Genomic DNA, 21,306 nt, shown 5'->3' with positions numbered 1-21,306 from the left:
CGTACAAAAATTTAAAACATGGATTGTGAAAAATCTTGTAAGCAAATGCAGCGGTGTGTATTTCACTCACTCACAATTTGAAGTAGGTGAGGGAACATGAACCTTGAAGTTCCCTGTCAGAACACCTTCTTTATGGGGGGCCAGAGCGCACTAGCGGAGAAGTAAGTGTTTCCAGTTATTTTTAATTTTTAATTTTTTTGCGGGTGAAGTGTTTCCAGTTTGTCAGATCCGATCCACTAAAGAAAACATTGGCTGGTGGATTGATTTTCTATGTTTTCCCTTCAAACCAAAGATATTGATTAAGCTTAACGTATGCAAAATCTAATTCAAATAAAACAAACTATGTATGAACCTAAACATACTATACTATATACACCTTTGGGAATGGTTACTGGTTCTTATTGGTACTTAGGGAAAAGTTTTGTGTGCTGGAGTGCCTACACATACTTGACCTTTTATATATGTAATGAATAGACATTTGGATTGGCTGGACAATATTAGGCGTCTCCGGCAGATCGACCAAAATATATCCTATCTCCATATGACTTATTGTTTGGATAGATTCTTCCTCCATATTTTCACACACAAAAAAGAGAAGATTCTTCCTCCATAACTCTTCCATCTCCATTGGATCATCTGTATTCTCTCTCCCATATTTTTATGTTTTCATATAATTATCACTTTGTTTTCAAAATACATAATTTCTTTTCTAAAAGATGTTTTTTCAAACACATGAGCATTATTTTCAAACACATGAGCATTGTTTTAAACATGAGATAAGATTTTATTTTACTATTTGATTTTATTTCAGCAATGCATATGCTTGAAACTTTTTTGGGGAATAAAAATATATTTTATAAATTAAAAATATATTTTAGGAAAGACATTTTGCGAAATAAAAAATGAATATATTTGGCCCATATTTTTCTTTAGTCCCCGTATATATTAAGTTATCTGTGCTTCATGGGGCGGGCTTGAAAAAAAAGTCTCCTTGCCTATCCAGCCCAGAGCGTCTGCCCATCCCAGCCTACTCCCTCTCTGTAGGGTAGGACCACTCTCCTCACTTCCCCGCAAACACACCCAGACCTAGCCACCACCATGGCAGCGCCGCCGCCGCCGGCGCTCCCGGACGAGCTCGTCCAAGAAATCCTCGCCCGCCTCCCGCCGGAAGCCTGCCTCCTCCGTGCCTTCCTCGTCTGCAAGGCCTGGGGTTGCGCCGTCTCCCTCCCCAGCTTCCGACGCCGCCTCCACGACCTCCACCGACCACCCCCCTTGCTTGGGTTCCTTCCCAACTGGGCTAGCGAGGGCACTCCCAGCTTCTTCCCCACCACCGCCTCATCCTTCTCCCTCGACGCTCCGGACTGCCTCAGGTGGCGGGCCCTCGACTGCCGCCACGGCCGCGCCCTCTTCTTCTCCGTGAACCAGGACGCTAGGACACTCCTAGTGTGGGAGCCAATCACGGGCGCCCGGAAGCGCTTTCCGGTGCCCGCAGCGTTCGAAATCACATACGCTGCTGAGTTCCCGAGCAACCGCCCGATTGCGGCTGTGTTGTGCGCGGCGGACGGGTGCGACCACCGCGACTGCTTCGGGGGTCCTTTCCGCGTGGTCTTCCTCTTCGAGGATGACACCGAGGAGGAGGAGCAGAATTGTGTCATCTGGGCGTGCGAATACTCGTCTGAGACTGGTGCCTGGGGCGAACTGACCTCGTTGCACACCAAGTTCTTCAAGGAAGTCACAGAAAATTCCAGCGTGCTCCTTGGCAGATCTCTCTACTTTGTGGCCACTAAGTCTATTCTGGAGTATGATTTGGAAGGGCACGCCATGACTCTGTTCAGCCCACCAGACAACTGCGACTGCCTACATCTTAATCTCATGCTGACGGAGGACGGTGGACTGGGAGCTATTGTACAGGATTTTGGTACGTGTCTCAAGCTGTGGACAAGAGAGGTGAGTGACAGCACTGATACACGATGGGTGCTGAGCCGGGTCATGGACCTGCGCAATTTGCTCCCAACTAGTACTCGCTTGAATCGAGGTTTTACAGTGCGCGTCATGGGCTTCATTGAGGGAGCAAACATCATTTTTGTTAACTCAGAGGTTGCTGGCATCTTTACAATTGAGCTGCGATCAGAGCAGGTGAGGAAGGTGTGTGATGATTGTGGCTTTGGTGGTTTGGTTCCAGTTGTCACCTTCTACACTCCTGTGCCTCAAGGCTACCACCAAAATCTGCTGGTGTCCAAGCCTAGTGAGGAGGCAGGTGGTGAGGAGGGGGGAGAGGGGAAGAAGACAGTAGATCAGGCACAACAGCTGTTCGACAAAGGGTCCAATTCTATCAATGCTGGGGACTTGGTCAACACCTTCGAATCCATCAGCCTTGACCATGGTATCAGGTGAGGGCTCTATTTCCAAACTCCTCCCCTATTCCGAGCTACGCAGAAACATTTGTACGGATGTTATTGTGGAACTAAACTTTCCCTTAGTTCAGTCAGTAGTACCCTTTATGATTAGCACACTATGCCCTTTGCTGCTTTGTGCTTTGACTCGTTTTGTTTGGAAGATGAGTTAAGAGCAGTTTTAGATGTTCTAGGACAATGTCGTTGCCAAGCGGTTTATCTTATGATTGGCGACGAGCCCAGCTGCGTTTGAGGGGTTCAGCGAGTCAAATTAACCTTACTACTTTTTTTTCCGATGGCAGAGTTAGGACCTGGCATCTTTTGTCATGATATGTGTATTGCGATGAACATTAAATGAAAGCGCATTTATTGGAAGGATAGGTTGTTATCTTATTCAACAAGAGTTATATACCCCTGGTGCTGGCTAGTCTGTTGTTATAAACAGCAGAGAACAGAACATTGTCAGATCTTGTGTCATCAAAATGGTTGATGGAATAAATGTAGCTGTGTTGTTCTACCTCAGATTGCAGTAACTTTCATGGGCTTGTGTTATCTATAACTTAGTAATAATAGACTGAAAATTTACACCTTTGTTTTCACCTAGGGTTCCAGGCTATGGGGAAGTTGCTCCGGCCTGTGCTAGCATATTTGACAAATATGGATGTGCATACAAAGCTCAAAAGGTGAATGATTCTTTGTATTCTGTCCCCAAGAGTGCACCAAATGAAGAATTGGTGAAGGGCACAACCAGTGAAGATGATGCTGGGGACTCAATGACCTCTGGTAGCAAGTGTTGAAGATGCTGCTCCATCTTCGGAGAAAGGTAATTCTCGAGAAGGTATTGTATATCACTGTTCCTTTCTTTGGACCAGTGGTGGTGCCAGGGCTGCACAACTGTGTGGTGAAATGCTTTATTTTCTCTGAAGTTTACATTGCTCACTAGGTTTTTGTATGAAGTTTCACTTCTATGGAATGGTAACTTTTGGGATCAACTGGCTCCACAGTTTAAACATAAAAAATGGCTATGTGATCCTGCATATGCAAACTAGCAGTAGTCTTGTTTGGAATTTGGAAGGAGTTGTTTGCTGTCTGGACTTGTCTCGTGAATTCTGATCATTGTTCCATAGAAGACCATTTATAATGCAATTCTTATATAATACTCCCTCCGTCCCAAAATAAGTGACTCTACTTTGTACAAAGTTAGTACAAAGTTGAGTCACTTATTTTGGGACGGAGGGAGTAATATAGAGTAGATGATGTAACTCATAGCAGAAAATGCTTTCATTTCTCAAAAAAACTTGTGCCATGGGTTGACCATATCTTGAACTTGTGTCTGGTGCCATATGTCAGCCATTTGCATTCTAAATTTAAATAGCTATAATTTTATCTTTCTTACATATAGGAATAGCAATGCCAGTTTGAACAAAATATGGATCTATGCATATCATAATGTCAAGTCTCTGCCGGACACTCTCCAAAAGCGACTAGCAACATATATTCACTGTCTGAGATGTGATTCAGCTAGATATAGAATTCTGAAATTGCCATGATATGCCTGAGACACGGTATTAGTTGTTTCTGCTGCATGTTCATGTTGCCTCAATGGTCATTCCCATCTGTTGATTTGTGTACAAGTACCTAGATGGAAGCTGCTGCCATTCATTATTTGATATGTTGATTTTTTTTCCTTATGCCATTGCAACATTTGCCATGTTCAGTATCCAATTGCAATGTATGCCATGCTCCATTATTTGCTCTTTGCTGTAATGAGAGTTTCTTTGCATTGTCTAGGAGGGTCATATAAACCATTTTGCCTGTTTCTCGTGCATGTATAATCAGTTGCCGTTTGAGGAAAAATCGCATGTATTACTCAAGTCATTCAGCATTACATGCCTTTTGAAGGAGTTTAGCTTTCCATATATATCTGATGTTGTACTAACATCTCACAATTTGTTGTTATGTGCTGCTAGTGCTACGCTGATGGTCAGGCCGGACGTTTCATCGGTCAAGTCATTCAGCGCTTTCAGTAGGATATCTTTCTTCTTTGCAGCTGGGAAGTATGATCATTTTTCATGGTATTGTAGTTTAGGGTCCAGACTACATGTAGGTACCAGAGGTGGCACCTGAAAGAACCTAGTAAGTGAATGCTGCTGAAGACTTTCTACTGGCCGTTGGGATTAAAATTTTTAGTCGGTCCTACTTGTACCTGATAGTTTATGTGCAGTGATGCTGATTCAGGCCCTGTTTGCTGACACGATCCTCTTGCATCTTCAAGAAATTGTTTAACCAATGTCGACATGTTTCATCAGTTGCGAGAAAACAATACTGTGTTCTCCCTCTGTTTCTTTCTGAGAATTCCTCGTGTTCCCTGACTTCTGCTGGAGGTTCTCTGTTTTAATCATGTGTGTAGAAGTTTCATCGTAACGAAATACTAGCAAGTACTAGTACGGAAATGAATTTTCGTTTACATGCTGGCCAGAATGGAGCTGAGGACATTGACCCTGATGTTGCTGCTATGATGAGATTCAGAGGGTTCGGCACCTCAAATATGTGAATGTTGCTCAGCTGCTATATGCACCTGGAACTCGAGATAGCGTCAGTCAGGCACAACTCCTGCAGAGTGGCGATTTTGAAAGAAAAAAAAATGATGTATGCTGTGCTACCTGAGAATGCCGGTGCAAAGAAGAGAACGATCATATCTGAGAAATATTTCATCTTCCAGAAATATGCTACGTATGTACGAAGGTTTAAGTACTCTGTTTTCCCTCTCACTGTTTCTCAGTACTTGTGTTTTTCTACTTTTGCTAGTTCTCTGTCTGAAAACTAAAAAAATGTTTGAAAGTAGTTTATTTCGTAGCAACTAAAATCACATATCACTGTAGCTAGTTCTGAGATGCAGGCCATTCTGTGAAGACAAGTGCCTACTTTTCCAAATCAGCACTTATAATCAATGCATCTGCTGTGCAAGATAATATTCGTCCGTGATTCAACGAAGGAGGGGAGCCGGCCGCAATCAGCAGGTACTCTCCGGAGCCATGCCCTCTGCCTTGCTCTCGCACAGTCGGCGCCGCCGCTATGACCTACTCCCTTCGATTGGAATTACTTGTCTCGAAAATGGATGTATCTAGATGTATTTTAGTTCTATATACATCCGTTTCCGAGACAAGTAATTCCGAACGGAGGGGGTATGAGTTAGAGGATTGTGCAGTCGCCGCTGCCGCTATGAGCTAGAATTGCACTGTCGCCGCTTGATAGGGTTCGGGGGAATCAGACGGGGTAGAGAGACGAGTCGGGCCGGGAGAGAGGGCTGGTTTGGCCTTTCCTTTTTTGCGTGTGGTATAGCTTGGGGTAATTCCGTCCACCTAAAAAAATTGACTGCCTAAAGGCTGACAGGAATTAAACGGTAGAGGATAACGGAAGTGACATAAGTGTCAAAAAAGGCATAAAATTTGGACTTACTGTTGGATAAGGAAGAAAAAAAATCAGAGTAAAATAGGGAAGAAAAATTAAGATGATGTTAAATAAGGAATTATCTCTTCCCAATTCCATGCCACACCTACACCCAGATCTAGCGCACCATGGCAGCAGCGCTGCCGTCGCTCCCGGACGATCTTGTCCAAGAGATCCTCCTCCGCTTCCCGACCGACGACCTGACCTGCCTCCTCCGATCCTCACTCGTCTGCAAGGCCTGGAGCGGCATTATTTCCTGCCACGACTTTCACTGCCGCCTCCACGAGCTCCACCGGGCACCACCTCGGCTTCCTCCACAGCGGGACGAGTGAGGGCACCCCCTGCTTCATCCCCACCACTGCATCGTCCTTCTCCCTCGCTTCCCCGAACCACTACTCGTGGCTGGCCCTCGACTGCCGCCATGGACGCTCCCTCTTCCTCTCCAGATCTCAGGATGTCGAGGAACTCCTCGTCTGGAAGCCAATCATGGGTACCCAAGAGCGTGTACCGGTGCCCATAGCGTTTGAGTTCGGCTACTCGGCTGCGGCCGTGTTCTGCACAGTGGATGGGTGTGACCATCGCGATTGCCTTGGGGGTCCTTTCTGCATGCTTTTCGTCTTCTCCTCTAAGGAAGACGCCGACGAGGGTGTCACGTCGGCATGCATATACTCGTCGGAGACTGGTGCCTGGGGCGGGATGACCACAATGCACGGTGAGTTCATAGGATTCACAAAATATTCAAGTGTGCTCATTGACAGCTCTCTGCTCTACTTCATCGTCTACGACTACGTGGACACTGAGTCAATCCTGGAGTATGACTTGTCAAGGCATGTTCTGACTATATTCGGCGTACCAGACAACTATTATGACTGCACATGTACTCTCATGGTGACGGAGGACGGTGGGCTGGGATTAATCCAAGACTTGCGTCGGCATCTCAAGTTGTGGACAAGAGAGGCGAGTGATGGCGCTGATGCAAAATGGTTGCTGAGCCGGGTAATCTACCCGCACAATTTGCTCCCAACCAGTGCTTTGTTGGATGAATGTTATGTAGTGGCACTGAAGGCCTTTGCTGAGGGAGCAAATGCAATTTTTGTTACTACAGTTGCCGGCCTCTTTGCAATTGATCTACAATCTGAGCTGGTGAGGAAGGTGTCCGACCATTGTGGCTTCCGTTTCCATAAATTGATTCCAATTGTCACCTTCTACACTCCTGCGCCAAGAGGCGACCACCAGAATCAACTGCTATCGAAGCCTAGTGAGGAGGCATGTAGTGGGGAGGGGGGAGAGGGGGAGAAAACAATACATCAGGCACACCAGCTGTTCAATAAGGGGTCCAATGCTATCAATGAGGGAGAATTTGTCAACACCTTTGAATGCATCAGCCACGACAATAATGTCAGGTGAGGGCTCCATTCCCAAACACCTCCCCTATTCCGAGCTATGCTGAAACATTTGTATGGATGTGATTGTGGAATAAAGCTTCCCCTTAGTTCAGTGCTCTTTAAGAATAGCACAATGTGCCCTTAGTTGCTTTGGACTTTAAAGTCGTTATGTTCAACAGATGAGTTCAGAAGAGTTTTAGATGTTTTAGCCTTCTAGGACGATGTAGTTGCCAAGTGGTCTATCTTTTGTTCTACAACGAGCCAAACTACATTTGACGAGTTTATTGAGTCGGATTAACCTTAGTGTTTTTCCATGGTGGTACTTAAGAGTTAGGACTTGGCATCTTTTTTCATGATATGTGCGTTGTGATGAACACTAAATCAAAGTGCATTTAGTTAAAGAGTAGGTGTTATCCTATTCGAGAAGAGTTATATACCTCTGGTGATGTTTAGTTTGTTGTTATAAATAACAGTCAACAGAACATAGTTAGCACCTCATGCCAAAATGGTTGATAGAATAGTTGTAGTTGTGCTGTTCTACCTCAGGTTGAGTAACTTTTGCGGTTTTGTGTTATCTACAAACTTAACAATTATAGGCTGAAAAATTAAACCTTTGTTTTCACCAAGGGTTCCGCATCATGAGGAAGTTGCTCTTGGATGTGCTGCCACGTTCAAGAAATATGGATGCACATACAATGCTCAAGAGGTGAATGATTCTTTGGATGATGTTACTAAGAGTGTGTCAAGTGAAGAATCGTTGAAGGGCACAAGCAGCAAAGATGATGCTGGGGACTCAAATACCTCTGGTAGCAATGTTGAGGTAGCTGCTCCATCTTCTAAGAAAGGTGATTATCAAGAAGGTATTGTACATCATTGTCCCTTTCTTTGCCCCAGTGGTGATGCCAGGGCTGCGCAACTGTGTGGTGAAATACTTTTTCCAGTGAAATTTGCATTCTTCTCTAGGTTTCTGCATGAAATTTCAATTCTATGGAATAGTTTCACAAAAAAAAATTGGGATCAACCAGCCCTGCAGTTTTAACGAGCCACTGCCACTGCCACCGGATAGATACACACAGATAAATGGCCATTTAATCATATACAAAAGAATGTCTTGTTTGGGACTTGGAAGGAACTGTTTGCTGTTTGGACTTTTCTCGTTAGTTCTCGTCATCATTCAATAGAATCACGTTTAATATATGTTGTTCTGGTAGCAATTCTTTTTTAATCATATAGATAGTAGATGATGTTGCTGAAAGCACAAGATAATTCCATTTCTGGGAAAAAATATTGTTCGGGTTGGCCATATCTTAAACTTGTGTCTGGTGTCGTATGTCAGCCATTTGCCTTCTACATTTGTATACATATATTTTATCTTTCCTACATATACACTTAAATAGCAATGCCATTTTCACATAGATGGATCTATCTAAATAGTGTACTTGCACAAGGTAGCTTTTACTACATAAGAGTTACTATTTTCAGCAATGTCTTACATAAGTTATGCAATAATGTCAATAGTTGATGTGAAATGAACCAATCTATTATCATGATCATGCTATGATGATTAAGTTGGACCATTTAAGCATTTGTATGCATCTCTTTCTGTTGAGATATTTGTTTATGGCAACAATAGAAGCACTATAAATAGCCTTGGGGTTGCAGGCAGAGGCTTAAAATGTGATAATGTCGGGTCTCTGCTGAACCCTCTCCAAAAAGACTAGCAACAGATTGTTCACTGCTTGTGAAATGTGATTCAGCTAGACTAACCATTATTTGACTTGTTATTTTTTCCTTATGATGTTTCAATGTTTGCCATGTTCCATATCCCATTGCAAGGTCTGTCATCAGTCGTGTCTTTCATGCTTCTAAACGACTGTCATTGTTTGCTCCTTGCTGTGATGAGAGTGTGTTTGCTTTAGTCTGGGAGGTTTGTAAAAACCATTTTGCTTGTTCTCGTGCACGTATATTATGTTGCTTTTTGAGGAAAACTCACATTTATTTTACATTTACATGCCTTTTGAAGGAGTTTAGCTTTCCATATATAGCTGATGTACTAACATCTCAATCTATTGCTATGTGCTGCTAGTGCTACGCTGATGGTCAGGCCGGACATCTCATGAGTCAAGTCATCAGCGCCGTTAGTAGGATCCCTTTCTTTTCTGCAGATGGGAATCATGAGTTTTACCTCTCATTTATCATGGTAAATTGGAGTTGAGGGTCCAGACTAAATGGAGCAAGCAAAGATGGCACCCGAAAGCAAGTGAATGCTGCTGAAGACTTTGCTACTTGGACTTAAAAAACTATTTGTAGCTCCTACCTGTAACCTGATTGTTTCTGTGGAGTGATGTCGATTCAGACCCTATTTGTTTGTCATGTTATCCTATTTCATCTTCAAGAAATAGGATAACCATAATCGACATGTTTCATCGGTTGTGAGAAAACAGTAATGTGATTTTTTCCCCTACTGTTGCTGGAGGTTCTCTGTTTTAATCATATGTGTAAAAGTTTCATCATAACGAAATACTAGCAAGTACTAGTAATGAAATGAATTTTCATTTGTACACAGTAGAGTAAAACTACAGGGATTGGTTGAAGGTACAGCCTACACGCACGCACAAGGACGGTGGTATGGATGAAACTAAGTGACTGGTTAAGTTCTGGCATCCATACAACTATTTGTACATCTTAGTTGTAACAATAAAAGGTACCATGGGACACAACTAATTAAACAGATCTTCAATGTCATTTCCTGATCTTGAAGAAGTGAATGCTGCTCAAGACATCATCGTGGATCTCGATGGGTTTTTCTTTTTCTGGGAAGATCTCTACTTTTGATGACAACTACCCTAGATCTCCATATTTCTCTTGTATACTTGCTTTCCTTATTGATATTAGCGTAAAAAAAACTTTGAAGACAGCCCATGTTATCATAATTCTATCATTTTCATTACAAACAAAACTTCTCTCAAGGGCTGTTCCAGGTAGTCGTTAGACCAATCTGAATTAGTTAATATCTTGAGAAAACTTAGAAGTACATTTAATCCCCTAATGAAATTCTTTTGCCGGAATCCGCCGCCGCTCATTTCGTTGAATCGTTGTCGCATCGCCGCAAGAGAGCAGCAATCATGTCACCCACATAGACCTGTAGAGGGAAGTTCCTCGTTGATGTTGCCGCAATAGCCACCCGCTGTGTACGACGAGAGGGCACCCCCTGAATCCATGGGCATATGCACCCACTTATCAAAAAAAATGCATTTTAAGCACGTTTTAAAATGTCAAAAAAATCAAAATAAAATATCAGTTAGCATATGCACCCACTTATCAAAAAATGCATTTTAAGCACGCTATAATTCACCCAAACCCATGACAAACTAATTCACTAATTAGAAGACCACATGGTGTATGTGGTAAGCAACCTCAAAAAACAATGTCAGCAGAAAAACTAATTCATTAGAAGAGATTCAAAACTGGTGAACGTGTGCCGTCGGGTCCATTGGCTCGGCAGACAGACCAAAGTAATCCCAAATCTCAGCCGCTCTAGGACATTGGAAGAAAGCATTTAGTGCATCTCACAATGGGCTATTCAAGTCGGACATAAGCGGCTGTTGTGGATATGCCGATTGGATAGAACATGGGCCGGTGTTGTGCAAAAAGAATAATTAGGAGGTTCAGTAAACGGAATTAGGAGGTTGAGAAAACAGAGTGGCTGAGCCGAACCCCTAGTGTGGAGTGGAAATGTCGGGCTCAAAAATCCCCGCGGGATTGGATGATTTGCCCCACTTTATAAGGGGTTGGATGATTTGCCCTGTGATTGTCTCAATGACAGTGGCCCCGGACCCCACCTGATAGCCTTTCAGTGGGGGCAAATGATCCAATGAAGAAGTAAAGTGGGGCAAAAGATCCAATTTCTCAAAATCCCCAGTCTCCTCCAGCCATTCCAGGTTCCTCTGCACACCCATCCCCAGATCTAGCGAGTAGCCCTAGCCACCGCCATGGGAGCACCGCCGCCGGTGATCCCGGACGAGCTCGTCGAGGAGATCCTCATCCGCCTCCCGCCCGACGACCCCGCATGCCTCCTCCGCGCTTCCATCGTCTGTAAGGACTGGGGCGGCATCGTCTCCCGCCCGGCCTTCCGCCGCCGCCTCCACGAGCTCCACCCGACACCACCCCTCCTCGGCTTCCTCCCTGGACCGGGCTACGTACCCGAGCACAGCTTCATACCCACCATCGCCTCGTCCTTCTCTCCCGCCGCCCCGGACCACCGCTCCTGGCGGGCCCTTGACTGCCGCCACGGCCGCGCCCTCTTCCTCTCCAAGGGCCAGGACGCCGAGGAGCTCCTTGTGTGGGAGCCAATCACGGGCGCCCAGCAGCGCCTACCTGTGCCCGTGGCGTTTGAGTGGAGCTACAGCTACTTGACTGCGGCCGTGTTCTGCGCAGCGGACGGGTGTGACCACCGCGACTGCCTCGGGGGTCTTTTCCGCGTGCTCTTCGTCTTGTCCGTCGGCGACCAACAAGTGTTCTCCGACGATGACGACGCGTTTCGCACGTTGGCATCCGTGTACTGGTTGGAGACTGGCACCTGGGGCGAGCTGACCTGGATTTACCGCGACTGGTCCATATTCGAATTTACATACTCCAGCCTGCTCGTTGGGAGCTCTGTGCTCTACTTCATGTTCTACAACACCTATGACTTCGACTATGGCCGTGTGTCGATCCTGGAGTATGACTTGTCAAGGCACGCCCTGAATGTTGGCCACCAGACGGCTGCATATATAACCTTGTGCTGGCGGAGGACGACGGTGGACTGGGCATAATCCGGATCCGCCGCTCAAATTGTGGACAAGAGAGGCGAGTGATGGCACTGATGCGCAATGGGTGCTGAATCGGGTCATCGACCTGGGCAATTTGCTGCCAACTAGTGCTCGATTGAATGAAGATTATAGAGTGCATGTAATGGGCTTCGCTGAGGGGGCAAATGCCATTTTCGTCAACACAGTTGATGATGTCTTCACAATTGAGCTACAGTCGGAGCATGCGAGGAAGGTGTGCAGTGATCATGGCTTCGTTAATTTGATCCCGGTTGTCAGCTTCTACACTCCTGTACCCCGAGGCCAGCAGCAGAACCTGCTGGCGTTGAAGCCTAGCGGGGAGGGGGGAGAGGAGGATAAAATAGTAGATCGCGCACAACGGCCGTTGAGCAAGGGGTCCAATGCTATGAAGGAAGGGGACTTTGTCAACACCTTCGAATGCGTCAGCAACAACCACAATATCAGGTGAGTCCCAAACGCCTCCCTTATTCCATGCCACACATCATTCGTATGGATGGCATACTCAAAAGAAACTTCTCAATGGTTCGGTACTGTTTAGGGTCAGCCTTTGGTTTCCCTGTGTCCTTAGTTGCTTTAGGCCTTTGAGTTTATTAGATGTTCTACGACAAGGAGGTTGCCAGGCGGTATTTATCTTCCTTTTTTTCTTGTTCAGCTGCGAGCACGAAAGTGTGTTGGCGTTTGAGGGGTTCAATTAGCTGAATTAGCGTTAGTGTGGCATCTTTTGTGATGGTTAGTCTCATGTGTTTAGCATTTAATCAAAGTGCAATTATTGGAGTGATAGATGTTATCATATTTGAGAAGAGTTCTATGCCTCTGGTGCTGGCTAGTTGCAAATATCTCATCGGTGTACCATTTATTGGTATGGTAGATCGTAATTCTACTTCATAATATTTGCAAACACTAGCTAATTGTTAGAAACTGAACTGAAGTACTCAATAGAACATATGTTAGCACCTAGCGTCATTAAAATTGATGATAGAATAATTGTAGCAGCGCTAAATTTAATGGCCTCATATTATTTATAACCTTAACAGTTATAGACTGAAATTGTACCCCTTTGTTTTCATCTAGGGTTCCTTGTTATGGAGAAGGTGCTCTGGAGGGTGCTAGCATGCTCAACAAACATGGATGTGCCTTGCTACCGAACGATTCTTCGGGTGATAGTTCCAAGAGTGCACCAAATGAAGAGTCCGTGCTTTGCTGTGGACTATCTGGACTTGCAGAAATGATTTGGTTTTTAACAGAATATCATGTATACATTTTTTGCAGGTCATATTCCGAACTACGGCACTGATCCGTTCGTGGTCGCTACTCACCCAGACGGAGGCCAGGGAGCATTTGGTTACTGGGTCTTTCCGCTGGGAGATGGTAGCTCGGGATATCTTCAACCGGTTTGGATGGCGGTCATGTAATAGGATAGGCATTTAGTATCCCTATCTAGTTTTAGCCGGCCGGTTGTGGCGTCTTTTCTTGACTAGTTGGTGTTTCTAGCCCTTTTTGGCTCTGTGTGAGCTTTCTGTGCTTTTTTTTATTACTTTTGGAGACCTTTGGAACTATGTTGCCACTACTTTATTTGGTTAATAAGATGGCCGTATGCATCTTTCTGATGCAGAGGCCGGGGAATCCCCCCTTTTCAAAAAAAAATGAAGAGTCCGTGAAGGGTACAACCAGCAAAGATGATGGCGGGAATTCGACAACCTCTGATAACAATGTTGAGGGTGCTCCAGCTTCAGAGAAAGGTTAGTCTGACTAATGCACTGTATCTCATTGTTCCTTCCTGAGACCATTGTCGGTGCCAGGGCTGCACTATTGTGTGGCCAAATGCTTGCTTGATTTCCGCTGAGATTTGCATTATTCTCTAGGCTTTATATGGAATATGGAACGGTTTCTCAAAGAAGGTGCTGAATTAATTGAACCCGCAATTTTAACGTGGCATTTAATCTCCCCCAGACAGTCATATTACCTAAATAAGACAATGGTCATGTACTCCTACATGTGCAAAGTAATAGTCTTGTTTGGGATTTCAACTCAATATAAATTATCTCTTGAATTTACACCATCATTCTGTGAAGGGACCATTTAGTTTTTACTAGTGGTTGTTATATGCTTTTATAGTAAGCTTGTTTATCGGTCAGATCATATTTTCAGGCGTGTGTGCGATATATCAGCTAGCTGCCTTATAAGTTTTTATATATATATATATTTAGTAATTTTTATATTTCTTACCATTGAATTATAGATATGGATATATGAACCATCAGCTTGGGTGCTTAACTGTTTTTTCTTCCTCCCAGTTAACTGTCTAAATCGTGTACTTGTACTGGGTAGGTTTTGCTGCATAAAGGTAACTTATTTTAGCAATCATGTGTTTCAAATTTAGGCAATAATGTGAATATCCAATGGCTATCAGTGTTATTACGAAAGCAAGCTGTGTATTCCATCATAACAATGAGATAATGCGGACAGCCAATCATTGTTACGGGTATGCATTAGTATCCTCTGTGGAGATGCTTCCTTTGATTGTGTTCTCATATATGCTGTATCTAGCAAATGATAAGGAATATATCCCAAATGCCCATTGAAGACCGAAGTGTCTATCAGACTGCTGTCCGCAAGTTAAAAATGCGTCCTTCACTTGTTCTTCAGAGAGGATATTGAAACAACAGCAAGAGGATGAGGAGAATAAGTGTCGGAGTAATGGGCCACGGGTAGACTTATCCGAGCCCCAGAACCTTTCAAGACATCGGGGCAGGCAGCGCCCCTCAAACCGAGTCCCAGATGCGACTCCAAGATAAGCCGAGTCCCAGACGCGACTCCAAGATAAGCCGAGTCCCAGACGCGACTCCAAGGTGAGCCGACTCATGGCCGGCGACTTCAAGAGAAGCCGACTATAGAGAGTCGGCCTGCGACTCCCCCCGCCACCTACCTTCGCCACGATAGGCGAGGCGGGGTACGGTCACAGCGTGGCCGTCACGCCCTGCTTACGAGGAGCTGGCATGGCTACAATGTGCCGTATCGCTGGAGATCTCCAGCGTAGCGCGGCACTGTTGCCATGCCTGCCCTGACCAGCCACAGTGGGCGGCGCACTGTGGCCACGACGACCTACCTGTACGACTCAGAGACGGCGGGACCCGCCTGTCGGCGAGAGCACAGAAGACGGCGGCTACGCCCCGAAGACGGACCCGTGGGAGTCGGCTCCCCTGGAGTCGGCCAGCCTCTCCCACGGGCCCCACACGCCATTAACCAGACAAGACGGGGAATGGCGACAGTGATCGTCTGATAGACGGCGACACTGTTGCCACGACCCCATGACCAAGCCTGCGTCATTAGAAGCATGGCTACAGTACCGGACCCGTCGGCGGGCCCCAGCAGTCGGCGGAGGAGACGGCGGCCTGAGAGACAGACGGCTGGGCCCCGCGCCCAGCCGGATTACCATTGTACCCCCGGGGGTAGGCCTATATAAACCCCCCGGGACACCCATGCAAAGGGTTCGAATCCATTAGCACTAGACCAGATCATATAGGAAGGAGAGAGCTAGCCTTGCCTTCTCCTACCTCCAGAATACAACTCTAGGAGCAACCTTGTAGTCATTTCACCTTAGTGATCATGCGGAGACCCCGCAGAGCAGCATTAGGGGTGTTATCTCCCCGGAGAGCCCCGAAGCTGGGTAAGATCCGCCGGCGTGCATGTCTTCGCCTCATCCCGTTTCCTGGCACCGGCGACGTTCTACTCGCTCCCACCATGATAAGCCATCCTTTGGCATATGTCGCACCCAACCCCCGACATTTGGCGCCCACCGTGGGGCGAGGTGCACCGTCGTCCGGAGACCTGCTCTGAACGGGAACCCTTTTCCTCCCTAGCGAGCGTAGCCAGCCCGGCACGCCCGATGGCGCTTGCCCCGACGCACTGCAAGGCATCCACGACGCCTGCGCAGCGAGCTGCCTCGCCGATCTTCTTGGCGAGGTTTGCATCTCCGACGAGCCTGCATCCGACGCAGGCACGGGCGGCCCCGAAAGCCTCCTCGCGGGCCTCCTCGACCATCTCCACGTCACCGGCGAGCCTGCCATGGACTTGGAGTCCGTAGGCTCCACCGACCCGATGCTGGTCAACTCCGACAGCGTGTCGCTCGACACGTTCCCCACCAATGTGGTGGTCTACGACGAGCCGCTCCCTCACGAGGAGAGCGGCGGAAGCGCCGTCACGAAAGTGCTCGTTATCAGTCATGGCGAGCACTCCGGTGAGGGAGCTCACGACCCACTCGACGCAGCTCTGCGAGACCTGACTGCGCCCATTCTGGAGGACACTGATGTCGAGACGCTGGAGGCACGCCGCCTTCAGCTTATCGAAGGCGCGAAGAAGCTGGCGAGCATGAGACGCTTGTCAGAAGCCTACCAGCGTGAGATGGATCGCGCTGTGGGCGGCTCGCCGGCCCCGACTGGGCCTAGCCGCCTAGGCGCGGTCCGGCAACGCGGCGCGGCCATCGCCAACCTGATCGGGGCCGATCGCCCCGTATATGCCACGCCTGCGGCGGACGAGCTAGACAACTTCGAAGGCGAAGAGTGCCGCCTGATGACGGAGTGAGTCCAGCGGCTCCTCAAAGCGGCCGCCGCGCAGAATGAAGTCGGCTACCGCACGGAGGCGCCGCAACGACAAAACGACGACTGGCCTCCCCGCCGAGACCAAGGCGCGACGTCTTGGACACCGACTGGCGATGTCCGCGGAAGGAAAGAGAAGGATCCGGCTGTGAGCCACAGTCGGACTCGCATCACCATCGAGCGCGACCAAGACGGCCGCCCTAGAGCAGTGAAACGGCAGGGCGACTATCTGCCTCCCCCACCACAAAGAGAAAGACGAGTCTCCCGCCGCCTGTTGATCATCCGACTCTCGGCGACCGCCTTGGACGCCGAGAGGGAGTCGAAGAGAACGATGCCCGCCACCGGATCGACCGACTTCACCGATCCCTGGCGCTGGAAGAAGAGGACGAGCTGGGCCCGCCCTGTTTCGGACCCCGCATCCGAGATGAGCCCTTTCCCAAAGGATTCACGCTCCCCCGAGACACGCCCAAGTACACCGGCTCCGTGAAGCCGGAAGATTGGCTAGTTGACTACTCCACAGCCGTCAACATAGCAAACGGCAACAAGCGTGTTGCCGTGAAGTACGTTCCACTCATGCTCCAGGGCACGGCCCGGACGTGGTTGAACAGTTTGAAGCCCCGCAGCATCAACAGTTGGGTCGACTTCACCGAGGCCTTCATCCGCAACTTCACAAGCACGCACAAGCGCCCCCCCAAGCCGCGTCAGCTTTCCTTGTGCGTGCAAGGCCAAGACGAGTCGACTCGCGACTACCTCACACGATGGGGCGAGCTTCGGAACTCCTGCGAGGGCGTGCATGAGGTGCAAGCTATCGAGTACTTCACCGCCGGGTGCAGAGAAGGCACCCTCCTCAAGCACAGGCTCCTCTGCGATGAGCCGGAGACCCTCGACGAGTTGCTGGTCATAGCGGACAAGTATGCAACGGCCGACTCCTCTATGAAGACAGAGATTCAAATTAGTGCGACTGGCAAAGTGGCTCCTCAAGCTCCCAGAACTCCAGCTGGAGATACCAGTCGGCGACAGCAGCAGAATGATCACAAGCGCAAGGCCCCACAGCCGACTTCCAGCAGTCGGCAGGTTGCGACGGTCGAAGACCAGCAACCTGAGGGGCAGCCTCCAGCGAAGCGACCGAAAGGCGGCAAGTCCAACTGGTTGCCGGCCTTCTCTTACGAGCAGACTCTAGATGGTCCCTGCAAGTTCCACAGCGGCGCGAAGCCGTCAAACCATACCACCCGGAAATGCCACTGGCTCACCAGAATTGCCAAGGGAGACGGCCTCCTTCCTCCTCCGCCTGTTGGGCCGCCGCCTCCACCGCCGCCCCAGCAGCCGGCTGCCAGGCCAGTCGGCGCCGTACAAGATGAGTACCCGGAAGAGCACGGAGCCTATGTAGTGTTCACCAGTGTGGCTGATGATCGGCGCAGCAGACGGCTATAGCAGCAAGAAGTAAATGCAGTAGCATCAGATACTCCAGAATTTATGCATTGGTCCGAGAAGCCTATCAGTTGGAGCAGAGCTGATCACACAGAGGTGATGCCGAATCCGGGCTCCTACGCCTTGGTTTTAAGCGCCACCTTGGCCACAGATAGGCGGGCCGCTCGCTTCTCGCGAGTGTTGATAGACGGAGGCGGCAGCATCAACATCCTGTACAAGGATACCATGGAGAAATTAAGAATCAAGTAGAGACAGCTTCAGAGCAGCCGAACTGTGTTCCACGGCATTGTACCTGGCCTTTCTTGCTCACCAATCGGCAAGATCCAGATAGATGTCCTCTTCGGAGACAAAGATCATTTTCGCCGAGAGCCAGTTTGGTTTGAAGTGGTGGACCTTGAAAGCCCATTTCAAGCATTGCTTGGCCGACCTGCTTTGGCCAAGTTCATGGCGGTCCCCCACTACGCCTACCTCAAGATGAAGATGCCGAGTTCAAAGGGGATTCTAACCATAGCCGACGACTACAGGAAGTCGTCCGCCTGCGCGGCTGAGTGCAGTCGGCTGGCCGAGTCCCTGGTGATTGCAGCTGAGAGGCAGCTCCTTGATCGGGTTGTGGCAATGGCCGGCAAGCAGCCAGAGATGTCGCCCGATCCCAAGGAGTCAGAAGCTGAGGGCTCGTTCAAGCCAGCTAAAGAAACAAAGAGGATACCTTTGGACCCAGAGCACCCGGAGAGGCACGCTGTCATAGGTGCAAACCTAGACAGCAAATAGGAAGGCGAGGTCGTCGATTTCCTCCGTGAGAATCGAGACATCTTCGCATGGTCCCCTAAAGACATGCCAGGTGTACCGACGGAATTCGCCGAGCACAAGCTACATGTCCGATCTGATGTGAAACCCGTCAGGAAGCCCTTGCGCCGCCTGTCAGAAGAAAAGAGAAGAGTTGTTGGGGAAGAGATAGCTTGACTCCTAGCGGCCGGCTTCATTATGGAGGTGTTCTTCCCAGAGTGGTTGGCAAAGCCGGTCCTAGTTTTGAAGAAGAACAAGAAGTGGCGGATGTGTATAGACTACACAAGCCTCAACAAAGCTTGCCCCAAAGACCCATTTGCTTTGCCAAGGATTGATCAGGTGATAGACTCCACAGCCGGATGCGAGCTGTTGAGCTTCTTAGATGCATATTCAGGATATCACCAGATCAAGCTGAACCCGGCAGACAGACTAAAGACTGCCTTCATCACGCCATTTGGAGCCTTCTGCTACCTGACTATGACGTTCGGCTTGAGGAATGTCGCGGCCACCTTTCAGCGTTCCATGCAGAAATGTCTCCTCAAGCAACTCGGCAGAAACGCCCACGTCTACGTAGATGATGTGGTGGTGAAGACGGAAAAGTGTGGAACGCTGTTGGAGGATCTCCAGGAAACCTTTGAGAATCTGCGCCGATTCCAGATCAAGCTCAACCCTGAGAAGTGCGTCTTCGGAGTACCAGCAGGCCAACTCCTTGGCTTCCTGGTTTCCGAACGCGGCATAGAGTGCAACCCTGTAAAGATCAAAGCCATCGAGAGGATGGAAGTCCCTCGCCGACTGCTGGATGTGCAGAAGTTCACTGGCTGCTTGGCGTCCATCAGCCGCTTCATCAGTCGGCTGGGCAAGAAGGCTCTCCCTTTGTACCAACTGATGAAGAAGACTACCTTTTTTGAGTGGAATCACAAAGCGGACGCAGCATTTCTCCAGTTAAAGAAGATGTTGACTACTCCCCCTATGCTGGCGGCTGCGATGCCCAAAGAGCCTATGCTCCTGTACATTGCCGCCACCAGCCGAGTAGTCAGCACAGTCATCATAGTTGAAAGCAAGGAGGAAGGCAAGGCGCTCCCTGTCCAGAGACCGGTATATTATCTGAGCAAGGTACTGTCGACCTCCAAGCAGAACTACCCCCACTACCAGAAGATGTGCCACGGCGTGCACTTTGCCGCCAAGAAATTGAAGCCTTACTTCCAAGAGCATCCAATCACTGTGGTCTGCACAGCTCCACTGGCCGAGATCATTGGAAGCCGAGATGCTTCGGGCCGAGTAGCCAAATCGGCCATAGATTTGGCTCCCTACACCATCTACTACCAGCCCCGCACCGCCATCAAGTCACAAGCACTGGCCGACTTCCTCGTCGACTGGGCCGAGACCCAGTACCTGCCGCCAGCGTCCGACTTCACTCATTGGCGGATGCATTTCGATGGCTCCAAGATGCGCACCGGCTTGGGAGCCGGCGTCGTCCTCACCTCCCCTAAAGGCGACAAGCTCAAGTATGCACTGCAGATCCACTTTGCCGCCTCCAACAACGTTGCCGAGTATGAGGCGCTCATTCACGGGCTCCGGCTTGCCAAAGAACTCGGCATCCACCGGATCCTGTGCTATGGCGACTCCGATTTGGTGGTCCAGCAGTCGTCTGGCGACTGGGACGCCAAAGATGCAAACATGGCGAGCTACCGCTTCCTGGTGCAGCAACTCAACGGATATTTTGAGGGGTGCGAATTCCTTCACGTGCCAAGAAATGACAATGACCAAGCAGACGCCCTGGCACGAGTCGGCTCCACACGCCAAGCGATACCATCCGGCGTCGCCCTTCAGCGCCTCCTCAAGCCATCTATCAAGCCTGCACCAGAATCAGACTCCATCTTTGTGTCGGCTCCCCCTGAAGAATTCGGATCCGACTCAAGAGCACCAGCAGACGGCACGAGAGTTCTTACAGACGGCTCCAAGAAAGCCACAGTCGAAGCCGGCCCGGGGACTTCAGAACCCGGCCCGGGGACTGCGACGGTCAGCCCGAAGACTCCAGAACTCGGCCCGGGGACTGCGCCAGTCAACCCGGGGACTTCGCCGATTCAGCAAGCGGCCGCGGACTCCAGCCCACCGCCTCCCAGCACAGCCGCCCTTGTCCAAGTCGCAATGGTGGTAATTGAAGAAATAGCAGCACCCTCATGGGCCCAGCCCATCCTCAAGTTCCTAGTAAACAGAGAGCTGCCTGCTGATGAAATCTTGGCTCGGCAAGTGCAACGCCGAGCGGCAGCCTACACCATAGTCAACAGAGAGCTGGTCAGGCGCAGTGTCACTGGTGTCTACCAATGCTGCGTCGAGGCAGAACAAGGCCAAGCAATTCTCAGAGATATTCATGAAGGCGAGTGCGGCCACCATGCGGCCTCAAGAGCACTCGTCGCCAAAGCCTTCCGGCACGGTTTCTTCT

The 21,306-nt window shown here is 48.9% G+C and overlaps 1 protein-coding gene and 1 pseudogene across 2 annotated transcripts; both read left to right on the top strand.

The window, feature by feature from the left end:
* Window positions 1-1,033: 1,033 nt before the first annotated feature.
* LOC119312625 lies at window positions 1,034-9,692 on the top strand. Of its 2 annotated transcripts, XM_037588365.1 has the most exons (5): window positions 1,034-2,390; window positions 2,998-3,216; window positions 4,364-5,413; window positions 7,856-8,088; window positions 9,315-9,692. In XM_037588365.1, exons 1-2 carry the CDS (start codon window positions 1,099-1,101, stop codon window positions 3,188-3,190), a joined length of 1,485 nt encoding a protein of 494 aa, XP_037444262.1. In that variant the 5' UTR covers window positions 1,034-1,098; the 3' UTR covers window positions 3,191-3,216; window positions 4,364-5,413; window positions 7,856-8,088; window positions 9,315-9,692. The 2 variants fall into 2 exon arrangements, with proteins under 2 accessions (XP_037444262.1, XP_037444263.1); XM_037588366.1 differs by lacking the exons at window positions 1,034-2,390; window positions 2,998-3,216; window positions 4,364-5,413 and adding an exon at window positions 5,427-7,246 and having other exon boundaries at window positions 7,856-9,692.
* Window positions 9,693-11,157: 1,465 nt separating this feature from the next.
* On the top strand, window positions 11,158-13,801 carry LOC119310521 (annotated as a pseudogene).
* Window positions 13,802-21,306: the final 7,505 nt, after the last annotated feature.

This window comes from Triticum dicoccoides, chromosome 5B, assembly GCF_002162155.2.
Source record: "Triticum dicoccoides isolate Atlit2015 ecotype Zavitan chromosome 5B, WEW_v2.0, whole genome shotgun sequence".
Taxonomy (NCBI): Eukaryota; Viridiplantae; Streptophyta; class Magnoliopsida; order Poales; family Poaceae; genus Triticum; species Triticum dicoccoides.
Note: the sequence above shows the minus strand (reverse complement) of the source record. Positions and strands in the feature narration are given on the sequence as shown.